A 25512-nucleotide genomic window follows, 5' to 3' on the forward strand; every position below is an offset into this window, starting at 1 on the left:
GAGGTTATGACCAATCAGGATGGGATATGAGAGGGGAACAAATCATGTTGACAAATAATCTCTTGCTTTTGCTTTACAACGAATGATTTAGGACAGTACGGAGTAGCCCAGATGCACAGGACACGTGTGTGCACATGGTGGTGGGATGGGGAACAGTGGTGTCAAGAAGAAATGGCCATCACTTCAAAGTAAGGGGGAAAGGGGCAAGGATTCTTAGGGGCATACTTACCAGCAGTGCTCAAAAGGGATTTGATAGTCCTACCCAAAGCCACAGAGAAGAAAGAGGAATTGGGGTCTTAGAAAATGATTCCTAATCATAATAGGAGAGGAATAAAATGGCTTCCTAATGACTTCCTATTTGGCACCTAGAGACTCGGGCTCTGAAAAATAGCATATGGTTGGGCCTGAATCTTATGCTCTGTTCTCTTGTCCTTCTGGCTTCAATAGAGACCTTGTTCAGGACTCTTCTCTGAGATAAATGTGCAAACTGACTCAGGGGACTTCGTTGATCACTTCCTGGTTTCTGTTCTAACATATCACTAAGCCAGTTTGCCACATAAGGGAAGTGGGAGTTACTGGGTGGGATTTTCTTCATCAAAAGGCTACATCCCTCTCCCAACAGTGACTGTTCTCCTCCTTCAAGGGGAGGAATAACAACATTCAAATGAAATAAGCCTGGACTTCCCCGGTGGCGCAGTGGTTAAGAATCCGCCTGCCAATGCAGGGGACACGGGTTTGAGCCCTGGTCCGGGAAGATCCCACAAGCCGCGGAGCAACTAAGCCTGTGTGCCACAACTACTGAGGCTGCATGCTGCAACTACTGAAGACTGCATGCCTAGAGCCCGTGCTCCACAAGAAGAGAAGCCACCGCAATGAGAAGCCTGTGCACCGTAATGAAGAGTAGCCCCCACTCACCACAACTAGAGAAAGCCTGCATGCAGCAACGAAGACCCAATGCAGCCAAAATAAATAAATAAGATAAAAATAAATTTTAAAAGATGAAATAAGCCTTACATCCATGCCACCTCTATGATATGGCCTTTCTGGAGATACATGGTCATTCTTAGCGGCCGTTTGCACCCAGGTCTCATTTGGATGTGTGTATGTGTGGGAGTGTCCTTACCAGGTTCTATATTAAGTGTGATATGTGCTCAATTTGGGTTGTTGGCTGGCACAAACCAATTTTCATGAGCCCATGAGCCTCAAGAAAGCCTGAGTGGCAATAAGAGGCCAAGCTCCCATATTTCCTGCTGCCCAAATTGGCAAGGCCATTGAGCTCTGCCTATATATAGAAGGTACTTCTGGTGCTATCGCTGAAGGCTGAAAGACTCTAGCCTGGGGCTCAGATGCTGGGACAGCCTGGCCTGACTGCCTTAACCACTCTTCCACCTGTGCAGTGTGCCAATTAGATGTGCAAATGGAAAAGGGGAAGTGGCTGCACTTCTTGCAAAAATCAACTCAGAGGCCCCTCTTCAAATAAACCTTAATTAGATGAGAGGCAAGAACAGTACCTTCCTAGGGGCCTTAGCAGCAGACCTCAAAGTGGAGTGGTCATGATCAGTTGACTCATTAAAGCACACTCACCAGGTGTGCCTATGGGCTTTGCATTATGAGAAACAGCAACTCTTCCTGTAGCTCAAAAACTGAGCCTCAGTCCATTTTCCCTAACACTAATAAAATCTACCATCTGTCAAGCTGCTAGGAAGAGCTAGGCACATAATATACAGTAGTTTGTTTAATCCTCACAACAACCTGGACAGGTAGAGATTTTAATTCCTATTTTGTAGGTAGGGAAACTGAGACCCAGAGAGGTGAAGTTACCTCACATACCTACTGTTATGGATTCATTTGTGAATCCAAAAAGATATCCAAAAAGATATCTTGAAATCCTAACCCTCAGTACCTCAATTATTTGGAAATAGGGTCATTGCACATGTAATTATTAAGATGAGATCATTGGTCTGGTCTGGACTCTGGAGTAGGGTGGGCCCTGATCTGGTAAGACTGGTATCCTTTAAGGAGATGGCCATGGGAAGACAGAGAGACACAGGGAGAGCACCATGTGAATATGGAGGATTGGAGTAATGCATCTACAAGCCAAGGAACACAGCAAAGATTGCCAGCAAGTCACCGGAAGCTAGGAAGAGGCAAGGAAGGATTTCCCTAAAGGTTTCAGAAGGAACATGGCCCTGCTGACACCTTGATTTCAGGCTTCTAGCCTACAGAACTGTGAGACAATAAAGTTCTGTTGTCCTAAGTCACCCAGGTTTTAGTACTTTGTTACAGCAGCCTTAGAAAACTAATATAGCTAGTAATTGGCAGATTTGGGATTTGAACTCAGAGACTCCCAACTTTTCCCACTATTCCTTACTGTCTTTCCACATGGTGAGAGACGTATGTGGAAACTTGGGAGATGCAGAGCAGCTCAAAAGAGCTCACCCTTTTCTACTGAAACTATATTAGGTATGGTGAGAAAACGCTGCTTTTGTTTGGCCTGGTCTGGACCCAGGAGACATTTGCCAAAGGAGACAGGCTTTTCTTCAAGGATATTGTAGTCCCTATGGATTCGCATAACTTATAAAGTGACACGATCAATGACAACTCTGGGTGAAGATGACACAGCAGGGACTGCCGGGTAAGCACCTGGCCAAAATGCTCCTACATGTCTTCCAATGCCCTAGAACCAAGCACAGGCTGTGACCAAATTCAGATGGGATACTTTGCCCTCCCTGTTCCAACCCCATCCACTCACCAAGTTTTCATCCAGGAAAGCTTTGGTGTCATCGTAGAGCCCTTTAAGACTAAATGTAACATCTACTGCGTCATTTCTGGTTAGAGTCTGAGAGGAGAAGAAAGGAAAAGAAAGGAAGGGAAAGGACAAAGACAGAGGAGTTGTTGGTTAGTAAGCATGCAGCTGGCTTCTCTGTGGGAAGGTAGGAGCAGGCTAGTAGGATGTGGCTATAAGTGAAAAAGTAATATTCACAATATAGCACAACTAGTAGTTCAGCATGGGCACCAACCAGTCAAAACTGATGCCAGCTATCAACTACCAGTACAGCTGTATTGGTGTGTTGTATGCTGTGGCACAGCACAACTTGGCATTTGGCATCACTGATTGAGTGCTATGGGTATAGGGAAACAGGGAATATGCAAACCAGATAGTAAGTTTGAGGCCACTTGTTGCCATTAGGCTGAAGCCACCTTTCCCATGGTACACGAAGTTAGGCCTAACCATCTGTCTTCTTGAAACGCCAGGCCTGGAGCTCCAGGCCTCTTCCAACTAAGATCCGGCCCCGAATAAACAGGTAACCTACATTTTAGGAGGCCCTGACCCTGTATGTGGCCCTTTTGTATTGTTTGCCTAGCACTAAAGTTACTTTTTAAAAGCATCACTTAAAAATCTTCTGCCAGTGGGTAAAGTCACAGGATGGCACATTTAACATCAAGAATCTAATCTAGACCTTCCCTTCAAGAGGAAAACCAAGGCAGCCTGGAGCACAAGTTTCAATGACAAGTGTCACCTTAACAGGTCATATAGAGATCCAGTTGGAATGAGGAAGGGCCTAAGCCAAGTTCCTCTCCATTCTCAGGCTATTTCTCCTTGAGGCCAGTGTGGTAGATAGCTATCAGGCTGATGAAATCTGCTATGGGATTCTCCCAGTAACCACTCTGGACCTGTAACAAGTCAAGCAATATCTGCCTCCCTCACTACTCTATCCATCAGTTTCCTGCCATGTCATTTGCCCAGTTTCTCTACCCAGCCTCCAGCTCCCCTTCCTTCCCTTTCTTATTTGGTTTGACTCCTTTCCTTCATCTGCCCCTTCCCCCCTTACCTCAATGGGAGTGCAGGAAGCTGCACCTGCCTCATTGCTACTGTCTTTGTTGTAAAATATATCATTCAGGATGTTAGCACTGGCATTCACAGAATCCATGAGGACAGACACATGCTGGTGGACCTTGCTCAGGCCAGTAAGTCTGTAACAAAGCAAGGACAGATAAATGAGTCTAGAGTTCTGAAGGATGTCTGGCCTGAGGTGCTGGTGAGGGTTGGGATTAAGGGTAAATTGTAGTCTTTACTCTCTCCTGTTATTTCTTCTCATTTCTAGGGAGCCACCTATGCCAGAAAATGTTTCTACTCTTCTCTAGGTATTCACTTTTGTCCATCCTTGTCTCGCCAGAATTAGATACTGGGTGCTTTGGGAGAGTGGGAGGCTAGAATAGAGGAAGGAGCTGACTCCAGAAACTCTAAGGCCCTCCTGATATTTAAGGGCAAGGATAAACGTTTTTAGTCCTGTTGGGTCTGGGGCAGCAACAGGAGATCAAAACTTATCTCTGGGCCTAATGAGAGAGGTCCAAGCTGGCTTACTGCTGACCACAAAGACTATTTCCTACGTAGAATGTCAGGGTCCCTGTCAATCTTCAGAGCTCTGAGCAAGACTCCTTTCTGAGGTCAGGCTCTCCAGTAGCCAATAGATACAAGTTGGCTTCTCCCTATCTCTTCTTGGGATTCCCAGCCCTGTATCTGGGCCAGTCCACTTACCTGCTGATGAGGTTTTCTGCAAGCTGAGCTAAGTGCTGCATCTGGGCATACTCCTCATCAGAGAGGCTATCTTGAGATTCCTGGGAGTCCAGCTGGGGTTGAGAGGCAGCCTGGATTTCAGAATGCTTGCACTCCCACATTTTCATTGAGTTCTCAAAGTCCTGGCGATAAAGACAGTGGCAGAGCCTAAAGATTGCTGTAGCTAAGACGGCATGTGACAGATCTGTCTGTGAGTCTGATATTTGTGGGTACTGTGGGGAAAGGGGAAAGAGGGCCTCATCCATTCCCCCATACACCCATCTCCACACCCATACACCTGTCCAACATTTTATTCAATGTCTCTTTCATACTAAGCAGTTTTAGTTTTTTTGTTGTTGTTGTTGTCGTTGTTGCTGTTACCATGCCAAGTCTTGGGACAACATACTTGAATCAGACAGATGTCTGCCTTCCAGAAGCTCCTATAGGTAGGTATCATGATCAATAAGAAAGTGGAGCCCTTTTCAGCTCCCTTCTTTGCCAAATCTAGGCAATATATTCTGATGGATCTTAGAGCTAGACATATCTCGTTTAATTTTGAATTGTGCTTCTGTCATTCACTAGTTGTGTCAGTTTAGCAAAGTATTTAACCTCTATGGTCCTCATTTTCCTCACCTATAAAATGGGAATAAGTGTATCTACCTCACAGGATTGTTGAGAGGACCTACTTGAGAGAATATATGTAAAGTGCCCAACACAAAGTAGGTAGTTTATAAACTAGACATCCCATCCCTTCTCTATTGCTGTGTCTATGGACTGTCCACAGGCCAGAGTGGAAGAAAGCCTCTAAGCATTGAGCATCTGATTAATAATGGCTCCTTTCTAGCTTTAGGTGGTGTAGCTGAGGTGAGTGATATTTGTGAATGCAGTATTTTAAGACGCCTTAGAGGAACCTAAAGACCATATTCAATGAAGAATCTCTTGTTGAGGGAGCAGATTTCTCCGTAACCACCTGAGGCCTTTAACTCTGTGCAGTGGAGGGAGGAGTACAACTTTTTTGAAAACTACAGAAGGGAGCTTCTTGTCTCACTCTCTTGGACAGTGCTTTGCAAGTGTCTATGTATATCAGAGTGTCTCAGGGAGCTTGTCTGCAAATGCAAGTTCCCAGGAAATACCCGTCTCCATTCTGATGCAGTGGGCCTTTGTGGGGCCCAGGAATGTGCACTTCTAACAAGCACCCAAGGTGACTCTGAGATAAGTATCATGCAGACCTCCCTTTAAGGAATTCTGCCTGACTGGAAGTATTCAGTACTCAAGTGATAGCTGTAGATGAGACAACGTAGGAGCCCCAGATGAGCCTTTCCCTTCTTACCCGATCTCTTGTCAGCATCTGGGCAGTGTTCTTGTATCTAATCTTGATAAGGCCTGGCCTCTGAACCCAGGCCTCCCCATCCACCTGCACTGGGATACCTTCTTCACCATCGATGGTTATCATCACCTCACGGCACTGCCAGAGAAGAGGAGGAGGGAGAATGGGGGAGAAAAATGAGGTAACGACCGTAGACCAATCTGATAATCTCACAGTCATGGCCTAAATGTGTATCTGAACAGGACTGGCAAAAATGTGAATCCGATTGTCCCAGGGAGGAAACACATGTTTGCTATGGGCTTTTTGCTCCTTTGGTCCCTACCACCTCTGTTTCCAACTTCAGCCAGCACCTTGCTCCCCACCAGATAACCTGCTCCCTCCACCCTGTCATTCTTATACCTGGTTAATTCCTGAGACTACCCCACATCCTGGATTGTAGCCACAGAGCTCAAACCCTTTCTGGTGCTCACCAGGCCCGTGCCTACCTGGGCGATGCGATGATGATGCAGGTTGATGATACGGGACATTGCCATCTGTACAGAACCAAAGATTGCCACTACCTCTAGCTTCCCATCATCTATCGCAGGAGCCTCATATTCCTGAGGAGGAAGAACTGTGTCACACATCTCACCCTTGAGAAACCACACCTTGCCTATCACAAGCAGGTATGCTTTGAAAGCTCCTGGTGAGAATTTTTCTAGCTCATGAAGAGTGGAGAAACTACTACATTATTAAAAGGAGAAGAATGAGGTCAGGAAGCCAACTTGGGAAAAGGGCACTGAGATAAAAACTCAGTCCCTTTTGAGATCACAACTCTTAACTGACTCTCTCCCTGTCCAATCTAGCATCATAAATCCCCAAGGCCAGTCCCACTGGTCTCATGGCCTTCTTGGGTGAGCTCAGACGAAAGGATTCATGGCCAATTTCTCAGGAGATTTTATTGACAGACCTCCTTAGAGAAAAGGGCATGGCCTAGGTAACCTTTCAAGGATCTTTCAAATGTGAGGAATGGAAAATTCAAAGTCCAGGCAACACCGAAGAATTTATCTGATCCTGAGGTTTTTGGTTGATTCTTGTGCTCTGGGGTGGTAATTGCCTTAAAAAAAAAAAAAAAAACACCTCATCATACAGCTGCTGCCAATAAAGGTCCCCAGCCCATCTCCTCTTCCCCTACACTCCAGTCAATTCAACTCTCCTTTCTGATAGACTTTAGAGGGGTCAAGCCTTTCTTCCTCCCTGTTCCTTGTTCCATACTCACTGTGGTAGCTGTGCTGCTTCCCCAAAAGTTGACGCCTCCAGCATAGCTGGTAATGTTGAGCACTACAATGCCTTGCAGGTTTGGCAAGGAGATGGCTTCTCCATCACACTGAAAGAAAAGAGTAGCCCTTATTGGCTGGCTCTTCAGATACCAATGTGAAGGGCCATTTACAGAGATGGGGGAAGGGCTCTGTCTTCTCTTCATGCTATTATTTTCTTATCCATAAAATGGAAATCTATCTTCATGCTTTCCTCCCATGAGCAATGAGTGAGGATCAGAGTTAAAGCTTGGGAAGAACTAAGGATATAGTGGAAAGTTGATTCCCAAGATCATGATATTTCCTTTCTTCATGCCCAGGAAGGATCACCCTCTTTTCCACTAACCTCCAGGTGCACTCGTTCTTCCAGTTTCCTGTAAGAGCGCTGAAAAAGTTCCTTGCTTCCCAGAAGGCCATACCACATCTTGTTCTTAAGGCGGCTACTACAGGGAGATAAGGGTAGAGAAAGGTAGTCAGAGGGTGAATAATATAAAGATAAGTGGATGAAGAAAAGTAAGAGGAGACACCATCTTATTCGTCAAGTGCCTTCTTATAGAGAGGAGTCATGTTTAATGGTAACTGGACACAAGAGGGAATGCTAGGATAGTGTAACTGGTATCCTTATGTGAACACCAGCTGAAATGGGTTCCTGGGTCTCCTTGAGGCATCAGCATCCCATTGATTTGTCACTTTTACTTGCTTCTGATATTGGTTCAGGCTTGGAAGAGACAGGCTATATTTAGAAAGTAAGGCTCATAAAAAGCTGTGAGCATAACTGGCTAGTACACATCAGCTACCCTGGCAAGTGCCACTCTGGGAGCTCAAGATTTCAGCCACTTGGAATCAATTTCATTTGAAATATGTGACTCTTAGATTGCAGTTTCTTTGAAGCATAACTTTTCTGGCAAAGTGGAGAGATTTCCAAGACCTGTATATCAAACACTTAACTCAGTGCTACAGAATAGAAATAAGCTTACTAGGAAGACTGTAGAGTAGGAACCAGTGGAGAGAATATGGGACGGGCAAGGCTATCCGGAGACTTGTGGTGGAGGTGGGAAGGACAAGGTCCTGTTAACTGTAGAGTCTCTGATAAAAACAGGCAGGATACTTAACAATCACTAGAAAGACTGGATGGAGTTTACTGTGAGCTTTTAAAGTAGAGCCACAGGGCTTCCCTGGTGGCGCAGTGGTTGAGAATCTGCCTGCCAATGCAGGGGACACGGGTTCGAGCCCTGGTCTGGGAGGATCCCACATGCCGCGGAGCAACTAAGCCCGTGAGCCACAGCTACTGAGCCTGCGTATCTGGAGCCTGTGCTCAGCAACAAGAGAGGCCGCGATGGTGAGAGGCCCGCGCACTGCGATGAAGAGTGGCCCCCGCTTGCCGCAGCTAGGGAGAGCCCTCGCACAGAAACGAAGACCCAACACAGCCATTAAAAAAAAAAAAAAAAAAGTAGAGCCACAGAAATGAGCCACCACAGGGCATGGGTTTTGAAATGTAAGAAGGCTAGCACATAGCACAAAATTATTTGCACTCTGTTTTAAACCATAAGTTCTCTGGGCACTTCAGTTTCCTTATCTATTAAAAATTGGAGTTTGGTTATATGGAAATGCAAAATACCTAGAACAACCAAAACAATTCTGAAAAAAGAACAAAGTTGGAGGACTTTCATCTCCCAATTTCAAAACTTACTATAAAGCTACAGTTATCAAGACAGCGTGGTGCTTGCACAGGATAGACACATAGATCAATGGAATGTAGGTGAGAGTCTAGGAAAAAAACCCTTACATTTAGGGTCAATTGATTTTCAACAAAGGTGCCAACACAATTCATTGGGGGAAAGGATAGTTTTAAAAAGTGGTGCTGTGGTAAATGGATATCCATGTGCAAAAAGATGAACTCAGATTCTTACCTAATACCATACATAAAAAGTAACTCAAAACAGATCATAGACTTAAATGTAAGAGCAAAACCAAAAATTTTGGAAGAAAACAGCAAATTTTTAAGATCTTGGGTTAGGCAAAGATTTCTCAAACATGGCATCAAAAGCATGGTCCGTAAAAAAAAAAACCAACAAAAAAAAACTTGATCAATTGGAACTCATCAAAATTCAAAATTTTGTATTTCAAAAGGGACCATTACAAATGAAAAGACAAGCAATAATAACAAAAAAGACAAGCAACTGGGAAGCAATATTTTCAAGACACATCTGATAAAGTACTTGTTCCTCAGCCCAGGCCTGCTCTGAGAAAGACGTTCTGGTGGCAGGTGGGCAGGGATGGTGATGATGGGTGGAGGGTGTGCTTCTTTTTACTCATAATTTCAATTTACCACAAGAACTCTGAGGCTGCCTTAGGGTATGTCTGTAGTACAAAAGTACCAGAAGGTGCCAAGCAGACCAACCAAGATGGGGTAAAATCAGTAGGTCCTGGGGAACCCGGTTAGGAACACTAAGAACCAGTAGGGCGATCTTTGATACTTTGCAGCCTTGCCAAGCAAGAACAGACCTAAAACCACTACTAGGACCTCATCAAGTTCTTGGAGACAGAACAAAGATAGGCAATTGGCTGAATTGAATCAATGTAATCTGTTTTCAGTAACAGTAACACAGTTAGCTGTCCACAGGTCAAGACTATGAAAGCAGCTCCAAGTTCAGGATGCCAGTGCAGCGTCATCACAGATCTGGTCAATATTTGGGGCAAGCTATCCCACTAGTCTAACCTTGAGACTAACGTGTTTTACTTACAAAGGACAGACTCTTTCTGTTTCTTGTCTGTGAGGTAGGGGATGTGGGAATACATGTGTATATTGTGATTGTGTGTTTGTATGTAGGGAGGGGAGTTTCTTTTCCTTACTTGTATTGTCCTGGGTGTTCATCTCTTCTGGTGTTGAATTCCAGAGAAATTTTAGCATCTAGTCCAATTCCAAAATAGTTGTTCATGACACACCTTTCTTTGAAGCGTCTGAAATTAGCCAAAGGGAAGAAGAAAATAGACACTGGTGCAGGAAAGAAGTGCTGTTATCATTGGGCTGCAGACTTTATCTGCGCGATCAACAGCCACTGAGGGAAGGCCCCCTCTACACTGGGCACAAGGCTTAATGTTCTTGAGAGGCACATGTAGATGTCCTATTGTGTTAACAACTAACTTGTTAGCTGTAAGAGAGGACACCCAGCCAGTTGGGTGGATTCAGTGGAACTGGGATTCATAATAAAGAAGCCATCTTTGGAGGCTGTCAGATATGAGTGGTCATTATTTTCTCCACATAAAATAAAGGGAAATAAGAGTCATTGACTTATTCCCATAAAGAAAGAACATTTAAGTATCTCAGATAAAAATATATGATGAAAGTAAAGTCTGTATTACTGTTTCCAGAGATGTCTGAACTCCTTTGTAGCACTTTCACATCAAAGGGCAAAGTGACCACACATTTGAAGGAAAAAAACTGATAAAAGAGGGTAGATGTATATACAACAACAACAACAAAACCAAGTAGTTTGTTTTATTCTTCTGCATCCATCCATTAAAACCAGTGGTGTGCTGGAGCCAGTTCATACCAGTTTATGTAAGCTGATTATGCCTATAATTCCCAACTCTGCATTCAATGACATTATATCAGTAGCTTGAAATAGGCCATGATGAAAGGGTTTACACCAGGAATAAATCAGGGCTTTCATCCCCCCAGAGAGCTGGTTGTTAAACATTTTCCAGCACACCATTGATCAAAACTCATTAGGTAGGTCCATTGAGGCCTCATATATGAGCTTAAGCCAATGGTAAAGCGGAGGGGAATGAGAGTTGAATATAGGAATAAATGGGAAGCTGCAGAAAACTTAAATAATTGCTAGCTGTGTCTTTCTTTTGAGAAACTGAAAATAGTTACAATTTAGCTACTTAATCACAGATATTTTTTATTCATTACTAAACTGACCCTACATCTCTCGCATGAGATTTGTCTTCCTTGACCACAGTCCAGAAATTGGGGATTCTCTAACTGATGTAACTGATTTTCTTAATGGAACTCAAAATGAGTGAATGTGATGGAACTTGGCTACTGGGAATATTCTAAAGAGGTAGGGCTATTGAGACACATGTCTTTAGATTTGCTAGCTAGCCCTCTAAATGTCCACTTACTTCTTAGCAACTCCAATCATTTACTGTTAAAGGCAACAGTGAAAAACAGGTCCTTTGAAATGAAATGAAGTTGTTTTAATAAAAAAAAATAATAATAACAACTGTAACACATATAGCACCTAACTATGGGTGCCAAACACTGCCCAATGCAAGTACTTTGGATATATAAACTCAATAAATACAGCAAACCTATCTGGCAAGTTCTACAATTATCTCCATTTTATACATGAGGAAACTGAGGTTTGGTTGAATTACTTAAGTTCACACAACTAGTAAGTAGAGTCAGCATTTGACTCTGGGTATCCTTAGACTATTCTCTTAACCAGAGAAAGGGAGAAGCCATAGGAAGGTGATAGGCTTAAATACTTACATAGTTTCAGGTGTAAAATATAAGTGCTCCAAATTGAGGTTATCTAGGTCTTCACTTTTGAGAGAAGATATAGAAGACAGAGTACCAAGACGAGAACCTAGACACAAAAGACGTCACCTTGGTGTCAGATACAAACAAGAAAGCCCCTCCCCCCACTTGTATTTCACCCCACTTTCTCTGTTGGAGCAGAGTCAAGCTCAATGACTTTCTCCTTGATAATATTCAGGGTTCTCATTCCAAAGAGGGATCATCTTGGATGGACAGGGACTTCCACTGACAGAATAGAAAGGTTGGGCTGCTTGCTTGCTGGCAGTGAAACAGCTTCAAATCTTGGGTTTCATCAGGCCAGCCTTTTCAAAGTATCTAATGGGGTCATTACTTCTGGACATAGGCATGGGGTCTTATAGTGTGAGGTTTCTCGAGAAGAGGGAGGGATATGTACTGCAGAGTAGGATTATGGCTAAAGGAAGATGCATGAAAATACATCTTTATTCTCTGGGAACTAGAAGACAGAGATGAAGCTTAGAGTAAAGGAAGGAGAAGAGAAAGATCATTACGGTGTCTTGGGCTCATCTGGTTAATATCTTCTGAGTCATCTTCCAGGAAGAAAGTTGAACTAAAGTTCTTGACTGATATTGTCTGTCGGCTTTGCTCATCAAGAACTATAGAGAAAAAGTGGAAGGAAGGAGGGAAGGAAGGAAGGAGAGGAAGGAAAGGAAGGAAGAAAAGGAGGAAAGGAGGGAGGGAGGATTGGTCACATTTCTTGAGCATCTCTTTTGTTTAGTTAATACCAGTCAGTGTGTGGGGAGACAATGGAGACTCCCATTTGATCATCACATCTCCTCCATGATGCTGTTTGTAGTTTCAGCTTTCTTACAGTATTGCCATGTCTCTTCACATCCGTGCCTGAGCTTTCTCTGTTTTACTTGTTACTCTTTTCCTATCGTCCAGTAAATGTGGTTGTGAGTAGAAGCTTGGGGCCAGAGGTAGGGGGAGCAGGGTGGGAAACTCTGTTCTTCTACCTCCATTCTAGCCTCTTTGTTAATTCATTTACTCACATGACCTTTGTTCTAAACTTAAGCCTCTAGGACCATGCCGTTCTTTCAACCAAATGTCTCACCAATACCCAGAATATTTGAGAAGTCTCCTTTCTTTTACCAGCCTATATACTGTATAGCTCAGGTGCTCAGCCTATGCCAAAGCTCATAGGTTCAATCCCTGTGCTGCCAGGGGAGCCTTTCTCTGTCCCATGGCCACAAGTTGCACTTCTAAATCTGACTTATGTATTGATGGAGCAGGCTGAGGATTAGTTGTGACAGGGTTATGGCTACGTCAGATTGATCTGATCCCTGCTACTTGGAAACTACCTACAGAAATAGAGGCAAACTGGCTGTTTAATGATTTCATAGTGCAGAAGGGTTATTTCCTTTCTTTCTTAGAAACTTGGCTGAGGTTGTACATAAAGATACCCAGGCAGGAGAAGGTACTGTAGCTAAAGGTCAAAGGCCAGCCAAAAGGACTTCCTTGCTACATGGACTTCTGTTCAATTCCAATAGCTCAGGTAGAACACACTTGGTGTTATATTTTCTGATCTGTTTTTCAAAGAAGCATTGTGGAGAAGAAGTGGGAACCAAAATGTTAAATTAAGAAGTTGGAGGAGTTGAAAGAGTTTTCATACTGAGTTGGAAGCTTGCAGATTGTCATGAGTTATGGGAAATGGCAATCAATGCTAGAGCTGCCAGGACCACTCTCAGAGCCCTTGTGCCTGATTAATACTGTGTAAGACATGCAGAGATGAACACTATTTTCTTTCTAAAATCGTCATAGGCTCAGTGGTTGGAAGGGGACAGGAGCAGGTGGAAAAAGATTCCATGGCTGGAGGTTGAAGCTGACAGACCTTTGAGCCAAGCCACTTAGCAGCTGTAATTGTTTAGGATGATTGTTAGTTCCAAAAATAAATAAGTAGAAAGAGTTGAGTGCCTGGGAGGTAGGAGGAGCCAAAGGGGCAGCTTATCAGGACTGAGGCTTTTCAAATCAGTGGAGACTAGGACAGACTTTGGATGCTTTATGAATGCAGAATCTAGTCAAGTTTTGGTAGTGATGTCAAATAGTAGACCCAGAGCGAGGGAGACCAGTAAACTACCCACAGGAACCTTCTCTTTCCCCTACCTCAATCACCACAACCCTGGGGCCTTTACCTTGTTCAACTTGGAATATGATGAGTTTCAAGGACTTTTGGAGATTCTGGGCCTTTGTGGCCAGCTCCAACTTGCACTTGGCTATGTGGTCTATTTGAGGGATGAAGGGCTTTCCATCTGTCTTGGCACTGTCTGCATGTGCTGTGGTACTCTTCTCAACTGCTGCATCCTCAGCAAGGATATCAATCAGGACACTGAGCTTGTCATACATTAAGTCGCTCTATATGGGGAAGGAGACAGGGCATTGTTACGAGGGATTTGTGCCTGAAAGCACAGAATGAGGAGTCAGATGGTATGGGGAGAGGTAGGGAGGGGTACTAGTTGGCCAGGAACACTGAGCATAGAAAGCTACATGTGGGGAGATGAAAGTTTAGGGAAAGAACTGCTTGGGTAGATGTGATAAGATAACCAAAAGGTGTTAGGGGGTCAAAGAGACACTGTTTGTTTCAGAGCAGCTGCAGGCATCAATATATGTTGCCTAGTCTTTCTCATGTCAGAGTGGCCTGTAAAATGATGTGTAATATGGCAAAACTGAGGAAAGATAAACATTTCTGGATTGGTGTTTTCATGAGCATGCTCCTATGAATGTGGATGTGGCTCTGCATGGTTGCCTGGTGTCTGCCTTTGTCTGTGTGTATGTTTGGGGGTGTACTACATGATTATAGCTTGATTCCCAGCTCCATCACTTAATAGTTTGTAAACTTAGGTAAGTCACTTAATCTATTTGTGTTTTTATATTCTAGGGCAGTTGTGAAGATTAAATAAGTTAATACATTATAAGTGCTTAGAACAGTTCCTGGCACACAGTAAGTGCTATATAAGTGTTAGCTGTTATTGTTACTGTGGTTGTTATAGAGGTGAATGTGGGTGTATTTCTAGCATGTATTTGTATGTATTTTCAAGAATGTTCTGGTATACAACCATGTGCATACATGTTGGTGTACGCTTGTGTCTAGGTGTAGACAGATGCTTGGCATATGCTTAGGGACATGGTACATGGATAAGCATGTATAGTGCCACTCTTCATTTGGTGAAAGGTGGAAGTTTGATGAGGATTTTCCCCATCAGGGAGGCTTACCAGCTGCTCCTCCTTGCTCTTTTACAATTCCCAGTGAGAGGCACATTTGCTTTTATTAAAAATGGGGCCCTGGCACCACAAAGAGTACAAGAAAAAAGGAAGGAAACTTACTTTCAAAATCACAGACTCTATTGCTGTATTGTTCTGTTTTATCCGGCTCCAGGCCTTTACAATATCAACTACAAAATCTTCCACTGCTGAGCACAGGAATCTGGAAATATAAGATAGATGACACAATGTGACATGGACCATGAGGTCCAGAGACCTTCTCTCTTATAATATTAGTTTCCATCTTCCTCCTCTTCCTTCTCCCTCTCTCTTTCCTGATCTCTCCTCCCTCCCTCTCCTTGTCCCTCTCCCCCAACTCCCTCTCCCCTCTTTGTTTATTCTGATTCTTCATGTGCATATGGTGAAATATGCCAGTACCTAAGAGAGTTTAACTAGCATTTCTTAGCCCAAATTCCAAATTTCCAGGAAACAGAATTCAGTCAGTCCAACTTGGGTCAGGATTTCACCCTGGGTCAAATCAGCTATGGTTCAAGGGCCTGGCTAATTTAGTACAAACATAATGACTTTGGGACGATGGTCCCTGTAGGGACTGTTTCTCAAAAGAGAATGTGGTAGACTTGGAAGGAACCCACCAGAGTCCCAAGAGGAATGAATGACCCACGTATTTAGAAGGGGAGAATGTGTTGCTCAGCTATGCGAAAGCAGCTGTAGCAGGTACCACAGAGAGTTTTCCAGGTATTAAATGGAAAACAAGGTCTCCCTACTGTAGGGAGCTATGCTATGCTCTTGAATGGTATGGAATGTTGTGTTTCCCTTCTGTAACCCTTCTTCCAAATCTGTGGCTTACAATTTTGTCTTTTTGGAGTAACAAGAGCCCTCACCCCAATCTCATCTTTTTTTTTTTTTTTTTCCCCCGTAAACTTTCTATTCAGGAGGTTTGAGTTGGAAGAAATTTGATTTGGGAAGGTAAACATATGCTTTCCTTGGCCTCAACCCCCCAAGCTATTAAAATGAGCCCCATCTCTGACTGAGGAACAGCCCATGAGGGGCAAAAACATCCCAAAAGTTGAGAGCCAAAGGAAGACTGACCTGGTTGCAATGATCATCTCTGTCGGGTACTTGGCCTTCAGGATTTTGTTCAACTCAGTGGTTGCAGATTCTAAGTGTTGGATGGCAGCAGCCTAGGGGGAAAAGGAGTGTTGAGCCCTGGAATCTTAGCACTGTGACATAGTGTGCTACCCATCCTCACCCATCTCATTACTTCCTACTGATGCTTTACCAGCATCCCAACTCTCTCTCTGAAAATAATCACAATTAAAGAACTCTTGTGGAAGATCTCCACAGATAATCTTAGATCTGTGGTCATTCTAAAAATAAGAGATGTATATTGTTTCCTCTCATTTAAATTAATACTCAAAAACTCATATGAAGGAGTTACTGTTTGTTCCATGTTTCAAATGAAAAAAGAATCTCATATTACATAGCTAGTAAATAATAGATCTGGGATTTGAACCCACATCTTTCCAACCAGAGTGTCACCTTTTATATATAATATTAAATATAATAATAGCATCCACTTATATAGAATTTACTATGTGCTAGGTTCTGTTCTAAGATACATATATATATTTTTTAGGTAACCCTTATAACAATCTTATGAAATAAGGATTATTATCCCCATTTCACAAAACAGAAAACTGAGGCATAGGGAAGGGACAGCTGATAGGTGGCACAGACAGGATTCGATTCCAGGTAGTCTGGCTCTTGAGTCTGTACTCCTAACTACAACTTATACTCATCCCTCTCCATCAACCCCACATTCAAACATCTATCAAGTCCTGATGATTCTATCTCTTCAATATGTTTTAACTACGTCCACTTCTTCTTATTCCTATTACCACTTCACCAGCCCAAATCACCATCATCTTTTGCCTAGACAATTACAGCTCTGCCTATCTTTTTTCCTTGCCTCTAGTCTTTATTCCTTCAATTTTTTCTCCACATAACATGTAAATATTCTGTTTTAAACCTTTCTATTAGATAGCAGAATAGATAGATGGATAGATATGTGATAAAGAAAGTATAGTGAAATATTAATGGTAGAAACTACCATTTAAAATTTCCTATATATTTGAAAATTTCATAATAAGAAAAATCTTTATATAATTCTTATTGCTTTTAGATAGAAGTTCAAACTTCCTGGGGGAAGATATCAAGATGGCAGATTAGGAGGACATGGAACTCAATTCCCCCCATGAACACATCAAAAATACATCTAAATGTGGAAAAATTATCACTGAAAACTAACTGGAGACTGGCAGAAAGACTCCTGTACAACCAAGGCTGTAATAAATATCTACACAAAATTGGATAAGAAGGGAAGAGAAGTGATCAGGTTGGGACCTGTGCCCCTGGGAGAGGACACAGAAGAGGGAGAGAATTACAAAGACAGAGAGCCTCCCTGGGGAGTGAGCAGTTCGAGCCACATATTGGGCACCACAGCCCTGGAATCTGACACCAGGAACACAAGTCCCCTTAGCTGGTTAGAAAACCAGTGGGACTAACAGCAGGGCTGTAAGAAACCTAGACTCGGAGGGACTCAAGATGGCGGAATAGGAGGAAGTGGAACTCACCTTCCCCCATGAATACATCAAAAATACATCTACATGTGGAACAATTCTCACTGAAAACTAACAGGAGACTGGCAGAAAGACTCCTATATACCCAAGGCTGTAAGAAAGATCCACATAGAATCAGACAGTAAGGGAAGAGAAGTGATCAGGTTGGGACCTGTGCCCCTAGGAGGGGACTCAGAAGAGAAAGGGGATTACACAGGCAGAGATCCTCCCTGGGGAGTGGTGGTTTGAGCCACAGATTGGGTGCCTCAGCCCTTGGGTCCAACAAAGGGAAGATGAGCCCCCTTGGCTGGTTGAAGGGCCAGTGGGACTAATAGGACGGCTGTGGGATGCCTGGACTCTGCTTGGGAGGAGGCCGTGAAAACTTGCTAGCTCCCAAAACAGGGCAGAAATGGTGGATTGAAACCACCCAGCTGGCTGACTGGTTTCCTGTGACCACTATGGCATGCATCCTAGCCTGAGCCAAGCAAATGCTCCAGCACAGTTTGCCTCATATGGCAGCTCCACATGGGACTAAGGGCTGCCACAATAAGGAAAAAGCTTGGCTGTAAGATACTATGGTGTACCAACTTATAATGGAAAAGAATCTGAAAAAGAACATATATATGTGTGTGTGTGTGTGTGTGTGTGTGTGTGTGTGTGTGTGTATATATATATATATATATATATATATATATATATATATATATTACACCTGAAACATTGTAAATCAACTATACGTCAATTAAAAAAAGATGCTATGGTGGCTCAAACCCTAAGTGGCATCTGAGCAAGCAGGGGGCAGCTGTTACTGGCAGTTGCACAGGTGGAGCATCAGGGGCAGACCAGATCTCTGATGGCAGTCAGACCACCACAGCCCATGCCCCCACCACTGTTGAATACCCACACCAGCCCCTCTTTCTCCAGCATTGCTCCACTCAGGTGAGGGTGCCAGTGCTGGGAGGGAAAAGAGCACACACTTAAAGGGAACTGAGCCAGCTCAGACCCAACCCTCAGGGCTTTTGCTCCAGCACCTTGGGACCTGACCCTGCTCTCAATAGGGCGGTGATGACCACTGAACAGAGGGGAAGCCCTGACTCACACATTGCTCTGGCCCTAGCACCTCCATCTCTAGCCCCACCTCCTACCAAGGTGACAGTTACCAGCACACCCTGAGGAAGGGTGTGACTTGTGCTCACATCAAATCCAGTTCTGCCACCAAAGCCACTGGGGCCTTGTAGACTGTATAGGGATACTCCCACATAAGGACATCCCTCTAAGACCACCATAGGTAATTGTTTCACCTAATTTCATAGAGACAGAGAAAGATAAGCAAAATGAGAAGACAGAATAATTTGTCTCAATTGAAAGAGAAAGAGAAAGCCCTGAAAAAACAACTAATGGAACATAAATAACTTACTAGATAAAAAATTCAAAGCATTAGTAATAAGAAAGCTAACTGAATTAGGGAAAAGAATAGATGAACACAGTGAGAATTTTAACAAGGAATTAGAAAATATAAGAAAAGAACTAGTCAGAACTGAAGAATACAATAACTGAAATGAAAAACACACTGGAAGGAATTAACAGCAGACTAGGTGATACAGAAAAACACATAAGGGATCTGGAAGATAGAAAATGGAAATCACAATCAGAACAGCAAAAAGCATATATACGTGTGTGGGGGGGGGATTTTTCACATTATAGGGGTCCCAAAATGAGAAGAGAGAGAGAAGATGGTTGAAAATTATGGTTGAAAACTTCCCAAGCCTGAAGAAAGAAACAGATATCCAGGTATAAAAAGCACAGAGTGTCTCAAATAAGACGAACCCAAACAGAACCACACCACACCAAGACACCTAATTAAAATGTCAAAAGTGAAAGAGGATTCTAAAGGCAGCAAGAGAAAAATAGTCAGTTACCAGGGACCCCCCATAAGGCTATCAGCTGATTTCTTCACAGAAACATTGCTGGCCAGAAGGTAATGACAAGATATATTCAAAGTCCTGAAAGGGAAAAACCTGCAACCTATAGGACACTCTACCCAGCAAGGTTATAATTTAGACTAGAAGGAGAGATAAAGAACTTCTCACACAAGCAAAAACTAAACGAAATGAGCAATAGCCTACTCTAAAAGAAATGTTGAAGGGTCTTCTCTAAATAGAAAAGAAGTAAGAATCTATAGGAAAGGGAAATCCCCAAATAAGAAAGGCAACTATATAGTAAGGATTTAAGATCAATTAAATAAGCAAGCATGTAGATTAAAAGAAGAAAAAATGTAAAATGTAAAATCAAGTATAAAGACAATTAACAGTAAAGGGATAAGCATGAAGATGTAAAATATGATTAAAAAAACACAAAATGTGGGGGAGGGGAGTAAAAAATGTAGATCTTTTAGAATGTGTTTAAACTTAAATGACTATCAGTTTAAGTCACATAGATATAATTATGGGTCAGTATACTTGAACCCCATGGTAACCACAAATCATGGTAACCATGGTAAAGACACACAAAAACCAAAAAGAAAGGAACCCAAGCATAGTACTAAAGAAAATGATTAGATCACAATGGGAGAAACAAAAAGAAGAAGTGAACAGAGAAGAACTACAAAAACAACTGGAAAACAAGTAATAAAATGGCAATAAGTACATACCTATCAATAATTACTTTCAATGTCAAGAGACTAAGTGTTCCAATCAAAAGACATAGGGTGGCTGATTGGATTAAAAAACAAGACCCTTCAATATGCTGCCTATAAGGGAATCTCTTCAGGCCAAATACACACAGAACAAAAGAGAGGGGATGGAAAACGATATTTCATGAAATCATTAATGACAAGAAAGTGGTGATATCAATATTCATATAGGACAAAAAGACTTTAAAATGAAGACTATAACAAAAGAAAAGGGCATTGTATAATGATAAAGGGATCAATACAAGAAGATATTATACTTGTTAACATATATGCACCTACATAGGAGCACCTAAACATATAAAGCAAATACTAGCAGACGTAAAGGGAGAATTTGACAACAATATAATAATAGTACAGGACTTTAACATTCCACTGACATCAATGGACATATCATCCAGACAGATAATAAGACAACAGTGGATTTAAATGACACAATAGACTAGTTGGACTTAATAGATATCTACAGGACATTCCATCCAAAAACAGCAGATTACATATTCTTTTCAAATGCACATGGAATGTTCTCCAGGACAGATCACATGCTAGGCCACAAAAGAAGTCTCAATAAATTTAAGATAGAAATTATATCAAGTATTTCTTATGACCAAAACAGTATGAAACTAGAAATCAAATACAGAAAGAAAAATGGGAAAAGAACAAACACATGGAGACTACACAACATGCTACTAAAAAACCAATGAGACATGATGAAATCAAAGAGGAAATCAGAAAATACCTCAAGACAAATGAAAACGGAAACACAACTTTCTAAGATCTATGAGATGCAGCAAAAGCAGTTCTAAGGGGGAAGTTAGAACCAATACAGGCCTTCCTCAAGAAACAAAAAAAATCTTGAGTAAACATCTTACCACCTAAAAGCATTAGAAAAAGAAGAACAAACAAAGCCCAAAGTCAGCAGAAATAAGGAAATAATAATAATAATATATAAATAATAATAATAATAAAAATAATAATAATAATCAGAGGGGAAATAAATAAAATAGAGATCCAAAAAACAATAGAAAAGATCAATAAAACCAAGAACTGGTTCCTTAAAAAGATAAATAAAATTCATAAACCTTTAGCCAGGGTCACCAAGAAGAAAAGAGAGAGGATCCAAATAAACAAAATAAGAAACGAAAGAGGAGACATAACAACCAATACCACAGAAATGTAAAAAATCATAAGAGAATACTATGAACAGTTATATGCCAACAAATTGGGCAACCTAGAAGAAATGAACAAATTTCTAGAAAAATACAGCCTGCCAAGACTGCTTCAAGAAGAAACAGACAATTTGAACAGACTAATCACTACAAGTAAAATTGAATCTGTAATAAAAAAAACTTCCAGCAAACAACAGTCCAGGACCAGATGGCTTCAGAGGGGAATTCTAACAAACATATAGAGAAGAGCTAATACTTATCCCTCTCAAACTATTCCAAAAACTTGAAGAGGAAGGAACACTCACAGATTTATTCTACAAGGCCACCATTACTCTGATACCAAACCCAGACAAGGAAACTACACACACAAAAAAAGAAATTATAGGCCAATATCTTTGATGAATATAGATGCAAAAATCCTCAACGAAATATTAGCAAACTGAATACAACAATATATAAAAGGGCTCAAACACCATGATCAAGTTGGATTTATTCCAGGGTCAAGAGGGTGAATCAACATTCACGAATCAATCAATGTGATGCACATTAACAAAAGGAAGGATAAAAATCACAAGATCATCTCAATAGATGCAGGAAAAGCATTTGAAAAATTTCAACATCCACTCATGATAAAAATTCTTATCAAAGTGGGTATAGAGGGAACATATCTCAGCATAATAAGGCCATTATGATAAACCCATTGCCAACATCATACTCAATGGTGAAAAGCTGAAAGACTTCCCACTAAGTTTTGGAACAAGACAAGGATGCCCACTCTTACCACTTCTGTTTAACATAGTAATGGAAGCTCTAGCCACAGCAATCAGAGAAGTAAAAGAAAGAAAAGGCATCCAAATTGGAAGGGAAGAAGTAAAACTGTCACTATTTGCAGATGACATAATACTTTATATTGGGAACTCTAAAGTCTCCACCCCCAAATATTAGGACTAATAAATGAATTCAGCAAGGTTGAAGGATACAAGATTACCATATACAGAAATCTGTTGCATTTATATACACTAATAATGAAATTTCAGAAACAGAAAGTAAAAAATCATCCTGTTTAAAATCATACCAAAAAGAAGAAAATACCAAGAATAAACTTAACCAAGGAGGTGAAAGACCTATAATCTGAAAACTATAAAACAATGATGAAAGGAACTGAAGATAATTCAAAGAAATGGAAAGATATCCTGTGCCCTTGGATTGGAAGAATTAATATTGTTAAAATAGCCATAATACACAAAGGAATCTACAGATTTAATGAAATCCCTATAAAAATATCCATGACATTTTTCACAGAACGAGAACAAATAAAAATCCATAGGGAACCACAAAAAACTCCAAATTGTCAAAGTCATCTTGAGAAAAAAAGAACAAAGCTGGAGGTATAACCCTCCCAGACTTCAGAATATACTACAAAGCTACAGAAATCAAAACAGCATGGTACCGGCACAGAAACAGACACATAGATCAAAGGAGCAGAATAGAGAACCAGAAGTGAACCCACGCACCTATTGTCAATTACTTTATGACAAAAGAGGCAAGAATATACAATGGAGAAAAGACAGTCTCTTCAGCAAGTGGTACTGGGAAAACTGAACAGCCACATGTAAAACAATGAGATTAGAACATTTTCTCAGACCATGTATACAAATAAGCTCAAAGTGGTTCAAAGACCTAAATGTAAGACATGACACCATGAAACTCCTAGAAGAGAACATAGGCAGAACACTCTTTGACAAAAATCGTAACAATATTTTTTTGGGTCCGTCTCCTAAGCCAAAGGAAATAAAGCAAAAATAAAGTAATAGGGCCTAATTAAACTTAAAAAGCTTTTGCACAGCAAAGGAAACTATCAATAACATGAAAATACAACCTATGAAAAGGGAGAAAATATTTGCAAATGGTGTGGCTGACAAGGGGTTAATATCCAAAATACACAAACAGCTCATACAACTCAATATCAAAAAAATAAACAACCCAATCAACAAATGGGCAGAAGACCTGAATAGAAATTTTTCTAAAGAAGACATACATATGGCTAACAGGCACATGAAAAGATGCTCAACATTGCTAATTATTAGAGAAATGCAAAACAAAAATGTGATATCACCTCACGTGTCAGAATGGCTATCATCAAAATGTCTACAAATAACAAATGTTGGAGAGGATGTGGAGAAATGGGAACCCTAGTACACTATTGGTGGGGTTGTACATTGTTTCCAGCCACTATAGAAAACAGTATGGAGTTTCTTTAAAAAACTAAAAGTAGAACTATGATATGATCCAGGAATTTCAGTGCTGGGTATGTATTTGTAGAAAATGAAAACACTAATTTGAAAAGATGCATGTACCTCAATGTTCATAGCAGCACTATCTACAATAGTCAAGATATGGAAGCAACCTAAGTGCCCATCAACAGATGAATGGATACAGATGTGGTTTATATATACAATGGAATACTACTCAGCCCCCCCCCAGAAGAATGGAATTCTGCCATTTGCAACAATGTGATGGACCTTGAGGGTATTATGCTTAGTGAAATATGTCAGTGAGGAAAAACAAATACTCTGTTTTATCACTTACATGTGGAATGTGAAAAACAAAACAAATGTATATTCAAAAAACAGAAACAGACTCATAGACGTAGAGAACAAACTAGTGGTTACCAGTGTAGAGGGAATAGGGAGGAGTGAGATAAGGGTATCAGATTAAGAGATACAAAGCACTATGTATAAAATAAATAAGCAACTTTGATATATTATACAGCAAACAAACAACAAAAGAAACCTACACTCTGCTAGTGAAGAGCACACACACACTTGTTTATTCCTGAAACAAGGCAGAAAAAAACAGGTTGAAACTGAATGGGACTCTGGCCAGTTTCCCACAACCACTCTGGCACACAGCCAGCCTGAGCCAAGCACCTGTTCTACCCCACTTGCTTCACCATAACAGCTCTATGCTAGGGTGAGGGTGGCTGAGGGGAGTGCTCAGATTGGAGGGACTATGCCAGCCCAGACCCCAAATGGCATCTGAATGGGGCAGGGGCAGCAACCTGGCATTTATGGAGGCACCACATCAGAAGTATTCCAGGATTCCAAGTGGAACTGGGGACATCACAGCCTGAACCCAGGCCCACACCCATGCCAAATGCCTGCTCCAGCCCCTCTTGCTCCAGCACTGTTCCCCTCTGGGGCAATTGTGCTGGTGCTAGGATGGGGGAAAGAACACACTGAGAGGGAATGGAGCCATCTTGGACCTGACCCTCAGTGCTTCTGCTCCAGCAATTTGGGACCTGCCCCCAGCCCCAAGAGGGTGGTGTTGGCCACTGAAAAAGGGAGAAGCCCTGGCTCACACTGGACTCTAGCTCTTGCTGCTCCATCTGCAGCACCACCTCCTACCGAGGTGATAGCTGCCAGCACACTCTAGGGAAAGACATGACTTGTGCTCAAGTCAGATCTAGCTCTCCCACCAAAGTCACTGGGCACATGCAGACTGTATGGGGATGCTCATACCCAAGGACACCCCTTCAAGACTGGAAAAGGTAACTGTTTAATCTAATTTCATAGAATAGAGACAGCAAAAGTTAAGAACAATGAGAAGACAGAGGGATTTGTTTCATTGAAAAAACAGGAGAAAACCCCTGAAAAAACAAACAACTAATAAAACAGAAATACACAATTTACTAGATAAAGAATTCAAAGCATTAGTAATAGATAGGCTAACTGAATTAGGGAAAAGAATAGATGAACACAGAATTTTAACAAGGAAATAAAAAATTTTAAAAGGTGAAATGAAAAACACACTAGAAGGAATTAACGGCAGACTAGGTGATACAGAAGAATGAATAAGTGATCTGGAAGATAGAATAATGGAAATCATCCAATCGGAATAGTAAAAAGAAAATTTTTAAAAATGAGAACAGTTTAAGGGACATTTGGGACAACACAAAGCATACCAACATCAGCATTATAGGGGTCCCAGAAGAAGAGAGAGGGAGAGGGGGCTTAAAAGTATATTTGATGAAGTTATGGTTGAAAATTTCTTGAAACTGAAGAAGGAAA

General features: G+C 41.6%; 1 protein-coding gene across 3 annotated transcripts in view; it reads right to left on the reverse strand.

Moving 5' to 3' along the window:
• DGKK (diacylglycerol kinase kappa) overlaps positions 1–25512 on the reverse strand; it is a 171299-nt gene that overhangs the window by 15733 nt on the left and 130054 nt on the right. Inside the window, exons 13-25 of one of the 3 annotated variants that reach the window (XM_082445123.1) lie at positions 16056–16147; positions 15069–15168; positions 13880–14099; positions 12239–12343; positions 11682–11778; positions 10034–10141; positions 7527–7623; positions 7144–7251; positions 6371–6484; positions 5889–6023; positions 4541–4701; positions 3834–3975; positions 2753–2839 (exon numbers count right to left, since the gene is read on the reverse strand). In XM_082445123.1, coding sequence (XP_082301249.1) covers positions 2753–2839; positions 3834–3975; positions 4541–4701; positions 5889–6023; positions 6371–6484; positions 7144–7251; positions 7527–7623; positions 10034–10141; positions 11682–11778; positions 12239–12343; positions 13880–14099; positions 15069–15168; positions 16056–16147 — 1566 coding nt within the window. The remainder of the gene's footprint in view (positions 1–2752; positions 2840–3833; positions 3976–4540; positions 4702–5888; positions 6024–6370; positions 6485–7143; positions 7252–7526; positions 7624–10033; positions 10142–11681; positions 11779–12238; positions 12344–13879; positions 14100–15068; positions 15169–16055; positions 16148–25512) is intronic. The other 2 variants (XM_082445121.1, XM_082445122.1) reach the window with 2 other exon arrangements.

This window comes from Balaenoptera physalus (genome assembly GCF_965194825.1).
Source record: "Balaenoptera physalus genome assembly, chromosome: X".
Lineage (NCBI taxonomy): Eukaryota > Metazoa > Chordata > Mammalia > Artiodactyla > Balaenopteridae > Balaenoptera > Balaenoptera physalus.